Source organism: Colius striatus, chromosome 19 (genome assembly GCF_028858725.1).
Source record: "Colius striatus isolate bColStr4 chromosome 19, bColStr4.1.hap1, whole genome shotgun sequence".
In the NCBI taxonomy this organism is placed as follows: Eukaryota; Metazoa; Chordata; class Aves; order Coliiformes; family Coliidae; genus Colius; species Colius striatus.
The window spans coordinates 7,007,045-7,015,017 of record NC_084777.1 but is presented as its reverse complement, the minus strand read 5'-3'; the positions used below and the strand labels follow the sequence as shown (position 1 = coordinate 7,015,017).

Below are 7,973 nucleotides of genomic sequence, written 5' to 3'. Positions count from 1 at the left end.
GATGGGGAGCACCTGAGGGAATGGGGGTGTTCAGTCTGGAAGAGGCTGAGGGGAGACAGGAGCACTCTCTGTAACTGACAGGAGGCTGGAGTGGGTGGGAGTCAAATCTCTTCTCCCCAGTAACGGGTGACAGGACAAGAGGAAACAGCCTCAAGTTGCCCCACGGTAGGTTGAGATTGAAGCTGAGGCAGAACTGTTTCCCTGAGAGGGGTGTCAGCCCCTGTGCCAGGCTGCCCAGGGAGCTGGGGGAGTGCCCAGCCCTGGAAGGATCCCAAAGCCATGGAGCTGAGGTACCGAGGGCCATGGGGTAGTGGTGGGCTTGACTCCAGGAGCTTAAAGGGCTTTTCCAATTGAAATAATTCTGTGATTCTGTGATTTAAGAAACAGTTTTCAGAGTTTTTAGCAGAAAAATGCATTTCAAAACTATCTGGCTGTGTCCCTCGTGGCCTCTGTGCAGATCTGTGAGAGGGGAGAGCAGCGCTCTGTGCCCTTCGATTACAGCTTCTTGAAAGCGAGTGTCCAACTGCACCCCAAGCAGTTCTCCCCACCTCACACACAATGACAACAAGGGCCCCATTTTGGTTGAACTCAAGAAAGGAACACTCCAATGCGCTGCCTTTGTTGAGGAAGTGCTCAATTCCTGATGTTCCAAACTACACAACACAAACACATTTGTGATTATTTTTCATTTTAATGGCCTGATTCCAAGTAACATTTTCAGACCCAGCATCAATCTACGTTCCTAATAGGGTAAGAAGAAAGCTCAGCATCCAGAAGAACCTTCCAGATGTGTTTAAAATGTGTTTAAAATCCTGAACATTTCTCACCTTGCTCCAGAATTATATTCCTTTTTTTTTTAACCTGCCTCCTTTCAGCAGCAGAGAAGCAGCGTGGAAGGTGGGTCACATCCTTGGATTATTTCAGGACCTCTTTGACTATAACAACAAACAGCTTAGTAAGTACAAATATAAAACTGCAAATAGCCAACTTTTAAGAAAATGTGGATTTTTCTTCAATAGCTGCAGTACCTTGCTTCTGTAATAAATATTAAAAACCACCTTTTACATTACAGACAGTGTTAAATAAGTTATTTACCAAAAGTTGTCTTTTTTTATCTGTTTTTCTTTTTTTTGTCAAAGGCTGATTCCATTAAAAGAGCTGAACAAACATTTTTTTACATTAATAAATAGTAAGGCATTAAGAAGCAAACAACACTCCCAGGACCAGTCTTTGCTACTGGAATTTCCTCCTTCAGAGAATCCTTTTTTTGCTGGTATAGGAAGGCGATTTTTGATTCTCAGCTGCTGGGACCTGGTTAGAAAAGGAATAGCTATTACTATTTATAGTACTTTGTCATGGTTTCAAGTCAGCTGACAACAACCAAACTACACAGTGAACACTCCTCCCCACCTTGGCAGGATGGGAGGGACAGTCAGGAGGAAAAGGTAGAGGGTGTGTTGAGATGACTCCTGTAAGTAGAAACAAAGATGATGGAGTGGAGCATCTCCCTTCTGATGAAAGGCTGAGGGAGTTGGGGCTCTTCAGCTTGGAGGAGACTGAGGGGTGATCTTACTAATGTTTAAGGGTGTGAGGAGGCTGGAGCCAGGCTGTGCTCAGTGATGTCCAATGACAGGACAAGGGGCAACGGGGACAAGCTGGAACAGAAGAGGTTCCAGAGAAACACAAGGAAGAATTTGTTCCCTGTTGAGGTGAGGGAGCACTGGAACAAGCTGCCCAGATGGGCTGTGGAGTCTCCTTCTCTGGAGACATTCCAACCCAGCTGGATGAGTTCCTGTGTGCCCTACTCTAGATGGTCCTGCTCTGGCAGGGGAGTTGGAGTATATGATCTTTCAAGGTCCCTTCCAGCCCTTGAGGTGCTGTGATTCTGTGAAAGGGTGTTTTACATCATCACTGTGTGACTCAGGTAGCTCTGAGGCATCAGCACAGCCACTGCACGGGGCCGTGTTCCCAGTGCTGCTGCTGAGGGTAGGGGAGGAGACACTCCTGGCAAAGGTTAGAGGAACATTTAAGGAAGGGATGGGAAAAGCACAGGTATTCAGAAGGGAGTGGTGTGAGGAGAAGGATGAGATTTTGGAGACAAGAAGTGTATGATATCCTTTGAGGAGCGAAGTCTGAACCTTCTGGGAGAAATCAAATCCTAACAGTGATTACTTAAACACTCAATCTAATTTAAATCCACTGCATTAGCAAATGGCTGTTTGCAAAGGCTCTGCCTGCTGGGTCTATATTGAAAAAAAAAGCACCACCAGTTATTAACACATAGAAAAGCTTTAAATAAGGGTGTTTTTTGTGACCTTATTCAGCAGACAGGTTATTGGACTGTGATCTGCTGGAAATATATTGGAATTAGATGACAGACAAGAATATTAATCTAGGGAAAGCATCAGAAAAGAGAAGGTTTAGTTGCTTATGTGATCACTCATAAAACTCTAATTCAAACATCAAACATGGCAGAATATTTATGCTACTGAATTGCTGTCACCCAGAGCTGATTAGGTAGCAAACCAAAGAGCAAATCAGACTAATTCAGCTAAATGCCACCGAGGCAGCAATGCAACTTTCTAACAACTGTAGCCCAAGGAACTAAACGAAAGCAAAAACTTTACTTACTTCCAGGTTTCCTCTAGCCTTCTTCAAGACATCATGAGTTAAAACCACTGGAAAGAAAGAGGAGATTAAAACACTGCAGTGTCTTTCTGTATTCCCTGGATTGAACTCTTATGAGCAAATACTAAATAATAGACCAACTCGTAGCTACACGACGAGCAACAAGCAGCCCCCTGACACCACTTCAGCCTGCTTACCAAACCCAGAACTGTTCCTCCCTCTCAAGCCCTCCTCAGCAGCTCAGGCTCATGTCAAAGCACAGGGTAAGGACTAATGCTGCCCAAAGCAGACAGAAGTAGGGGAAGAGCAGCAGGAGTTACCCAGGACCACAGGGCTGACCCCAAGCAGTGTCATCACCTGAAGGCCACATCCTACTCCTGGCCCATGTTCCATCTAGCACATCATCTCCTTTTCAAATCTAAACATCAGGGACTTGGTTGTAAAGCTTTTCTACCATACCAAAAACAAGACATGTGAAAACACACAGAGCTCATCACTACATTTAACGTCTGATACTGATGACCTGGCTCCCTTGATCTAAGTCATCAAAGGAAGACTTGTTAATTTTAAGGAAAACTGATGCAAGAGCTAACTGCAATTTGATCTATTGAGTCTGGGCTGGGGGGGAGGGTGCAGAAATTGTGCAGTGGAGAGTTTGTGGGGAACAATGTGCTGGGAAGAGGACAGATGGCAAAAGAAGTCAGCCAGATCCTCTAGCAGTTCAAGGACAAATCAACCTCTGTGTGCTGAGGGGAAATCATGTCAGTGGCTTGCTCTGAAGGCTTCCAAGTTTTCTCTAGTTTGCCTGTGTGGGGACAGTGTGAGACCAGTGAAGGGAGGAGGGGATGCTTCTAAACAAAACTGATATTTAGAAATGTCAGGTTAAATATGTGATTCTCCAATCTGTGTCAGCTCCATAACTGCTGAAAAATACCACTTGCAAATACCAATTTAATATTCCGGACTCAAAAATAAACAATTTAGCCATAATAAAGATTTTTCATTACAATAATAAGAACCCAACAACTCCAAGGGTAGAGCTGTCATGAGATAATTATACCCTTGGCAGATTACTGCAATTTGGCACTGCATTGTTACATGTTCAGAGGTTCAGATGAGGTTTATAAGCAACGAGTTCTCTCGCCAGAGAAAGCACACAGAAGATTCTGAGCCACAAGAATGTTCCAGCCTCTACCTCTAAATATACTTAGAAATGCTCAACTAGGTAATAGAGGGAACCTGAATATTCTCAATGGCATGGTCAGCTAACAGGATGTTTGGAGAATAAAGGCAGGCAAGGTCACCTACTGTGATGCCTTTGCTTTCTCACCAGCAAAAGGAGAAAGGAAGAAACATGAAAACCAAACATAACCATCCTCACAAAACCCAGCAGCTTCATCTGATCCACTGGTTGTGTTGTATGCTCAGTCAGGAATTTGTGTACAGAAACATTTCTGAAATTGCTCTTTAAAGCAAAGGTAACCTGACATCCATAATTCCCATAATCAATGAAACTTAGAGAAAATCGTACCCAGGTCGTTCTGTGTAGCACAGTGCTCCCTGCTCATAAAGAACTCTGCTAGTAAATTCATTTCACCTGGCAAACTAGATTTTTCTAAATCAAAACCATTAAATTCAGTACATGAAGAGAATTTAGAGGATGTGACACTAACAGCAAAGCTTCTGCCAGCCAGGCAGTACTTTGCATTAAGGAGACTTCAGAGAATGCAGGCTTCATTTTATTAGGACCTGGTGCAAATGAGGTGGAATGCCCTGGAAAGGAGTGAGCAAAATAAGGGGGAGATGTACTGTTGTCTTTCTGAAAGTGAGTGGAGTGGCTGTGGGGATAACATTTTGGCCATAAAGGTAAAAAAATCCCTGTTGATTTAGACTGATATCCAGTGTGTCTGAGAAGTCACTGGAATTCGGAAACACCCAAACTAAACCAGTAAATCTACCCCAGGGATATTATTTGGACAGACACAATAGAACAGCTTTGATTTTTATATGACAATCCCAAACCGAGCTCTTTAAAACCTGAACAAAACCAAACTTTTGACTTAATATAAGTAATTTGTACATGATTTAATGCAACAATTCTGACAGAAGTGACCAAAAACCAGCCCATAAATGCTCTCTAAAGGAATAATCCACAGGCAGAAGACACATGTACCTCAGATATAAAAATTACAGGAGCCAAATAACATTTATTCCTCTACATTTAAATGAGTAACTTAGAGTATTATGGTTGTTTTCATAACTTTGAATGATGTTTAACCTTTCACAGTCTAGATGAATTACTGACAGTAAGTGCCATTCCAGCACAGACTAATGTATCACTTAGTCCCAGCTCTTAAGAGAAGGTAAGGATAGACTTGGTTTTTTAAGAAGACAACAAAATCCCCCTCCCACAATGCACATATTGCCATAGCATGAGGGTAGAGAAGGGACCATCTCCATTCAAATCTCTTCTGATGAGTGATTAAACTGTAAAGCAGAAGAGATGGATCTCTTCACACAGACAGCTGGCTTAACACAGCTATAATACAGCTCATGTCCTACTTGTTTTCATGCTTCCAGATAATTTTCTAGGTATGGCTGCTAAGGGTAAAACATCATTTCACAGCATGTCTTCATTTTTCCTTTTAAAAAATGACTCCTAGTAAGCTTTTGTTTCCCTTGATCTGAGCCTTCTGTTCTCTTGCAATACTCAGTCTAGTGTAGAGCATTGGCAAATCCCTTTTGCTATTGCTTTGGCTTTTTCCAGTAGTCAGCTATCTAGTGTGATACACACAACACACAGGCACCTCAGCAAATCTAAAAGCCTAATTCCATGTTTATCAAGACTGGGGCAAAATCACAATTTTGAGAAGGACAATGTCAACAAACTTTGTCTCTGTTAGGAAGACACAAAACCTGGGGAATGGCTGTATCTGAAAGGGAATAACTGCAGCAATTAGTGGCAGCTGCATGGATTAACACAGTATCAATGAGCTCTGTAAAGCTATGAACTGCTTCTCATGATATTCCATGCAGCCTTTTGTAACTGGGCAACTTCTCTCTATCTGAATGAGGCTCCACCAGTTCTGTACAGTCTGAACCTCATGAGTTGTTTGTCTCTGAGAATGCACAAGGAAACCTCACTCAAATCAGCTGCAAAAGAATGAGAGCCTATGATTATTATGTTGTTTCTCCAGTTTTAGAGGTAGCCACAGAGTGCAAAAGGACAATAGGAAGCAGTGATCAAGCATATGCTTACGCTGGTCAATGATGACTTTCTCCATGTTTTCCTTCAGCTGGTTTGTGGAGTGCAAGCGTTTCACTGTGCTGTGTAACTTCTTCTCTTGCTCAGACAGTTTCTTATGTAGTCTAAATATTTCTGCTTTCATTCCTTCATCCTAAAGTGAGAGAAGAAAATCTTAGGTTAAAGTATTATATAAAAGTGCTTTGTGCCTTGTGAATTGCTGAACACTTTTGTACAAGAGCCCTTGAGCTTCTTCAGAGTATGAACAACTTAAAGGAGTGAACCATCACTGAGTGCCTGTCCTTCCACATTCACATCCCCAAAGACATACAATTCTATGACATCTGCCAAGAGACAACCACAATTCTTAGCTGGCTTTTAGTTCAATTAGTTTTTCTGCTACTCTGAGAAATATCTTAACACCACTGTCTATTTCTGTTTCTAAACCTCCATTCCTCTCTCCTTTTATTTTTTCCCCCCTCAACTAGAAAATATAAGGAAGGCCAGTGCCATGGGATCAGCAACCTCCTGTCTGCCAGGTTCACAACTTCCATCTTCCTTCTCCAGTGTTCTGTTAATCACTGATGCTGCCTTTATCAGAGGGCTAAAAGGCATTATACAAACGACTGGGACAGTTTTATTGCAAAATTATTTGACATTACCATTATTTAAGGTTCCCTTTTCACCACCAGCTTCAACTAAGTTATGTTTGGTATCTTTTAAAAGGGAACTGTGAGTAGCCCTGACATAGTCTGCTGGTAACACTCATCTGCATCCTCATGCAAACTCAAGTTTCTATGCATTTCTTCTTCTTGTGCCACTTGTTAAACAACAGTATCTTCTGGAATTTGCCTCTAGCATTTAGCTCTTCAGAAGAACTGATTACTCACAACTCCTGTGAGGCTAAAGAGAAGGAAGGGAAAGCTCAGTATCATTCAGAATCAAGCTTCAAGAGATACTCTTTCATATACTGCATTTAAGACATCAGAAGTAATCTAATGTCCTTAAGATCTCAGGATGCTGGTCTAGAATCTTTTTCAATAGAAAAGATTCTATTAGACTCCAATTAGTTGCAGTTCTGGGAACTCAGAACCCTCACATGCTGAAATCAGATTTTGAGAAGCAACTGATCCAGATCAGGAAGGTTTAGACCAATGTGACAGTAAAGCACTGGATGCATCACACACACTGAAAGACCTCTGTGTGTGTGTGTGTGTATGTTCAGATACTGCAACCCAGGCCCATATACAGCTGTCTGGATAGAATATACATGTAAGGATAAACACAGAAGTATACACAGTTGTCAATACATCCTAAATAGGGAGCTGAAACACTGAAGTACATTAGACAGCAGAATTCCTTCTTACTGCTTTTGTGATTTCAAACATTTAAGTATGCTAGAAAATAACAACAAAAATCTTATTAAAATTCTACATAAAATGGTTACTTTCCTAAAGTTGGGGCTTCTCCAGCAATATCCTGTCTCCCTTAAGCAACACTTACAACAAAACCTCAGTGAAAATACTTGAGATTTATTTTAAAGCCAGACTTTGAAACAGTTTCATTACTCAGTGGTGGTATTATGACAGCATAGATAATTCATTCCTCATTCAGTTTACTTCCACTCATTTGCATAGTGCAATCCTTTTTAGTTAAAATGTTATAAAACTTGTCTCAGGGTTTTGTCACACTAAAAAAAAAAAAAAGCATCCTATTTTACAGCTTGGGCATCGAAAACGTAAAAGGAAAATGCAGCTCAGATTACATCAAAGTTGCTGGAGCTTCTGTTGTTACTGGTATATACATAATGAAATTGAACTTGGTTCTGCAACAGGGAGTCCAAACCTTTTCTTGTTGCCCAGGTTTCCTGAGTACATCTTTATATTCAAGTGTTTTGTAAATAAACACCTTGGTATACAATAGGATCAGGATACAAAGTCAGCACACATCCAGCCTTAGCTTTGGTCATGAAAGGTAAGTAAACCATCTGGCCAGAGACTGGCTTCTTGATTTTCAAAAGATTTCCCCAAATGCATGTTCCTAACTGGTGCATCTTCCTCAACACGTTACAACAGGTAAAAACACCCCCAAAACCCAAACA

General features: G+C 41.5%; 1 protein-coding gene across 5 annotated transcripts in view; it reads right to left on the bottom strand.

Annotated features, from left to right (window-relative positions):
• Window positions 1-671: 671 nt before the first annotated feature.
• Window positions 672-7,973, bottom strand: part of CDK5RAP2 (CDK5 regulatory subunit associated protein 2) — a 79,294-nt gene continuing 71,992 nt past the window's right edge. For 4 of the 5 annotated variants that reach the window (XM_062011602.1, XM_062011605.1, XM_062011603.1 and 1 more), the window contains 3 exons: window positions 5,888-6,026; window positions 2,632-2,678; window positions 672-1,311 (listed from right to left, as the gene is read on the bottom strand). In XM_062011602.1, the coding sequence (XP_061867586.1) occupies window positions 1,252-1,311; window positions 2,632-2,678; window positions 5,888-6,026 (246 nt within the window). In that variant the 3' untranslated portion in view covers window positions 672-1,251. The remainder of the gene's footprint in view (window positions 1,312-2,631; window positions 2,679-5,887; window positions 6,027-7,973) is intronic. The other variant, XM_062011604.1, reaches the window with a different exon arrangement.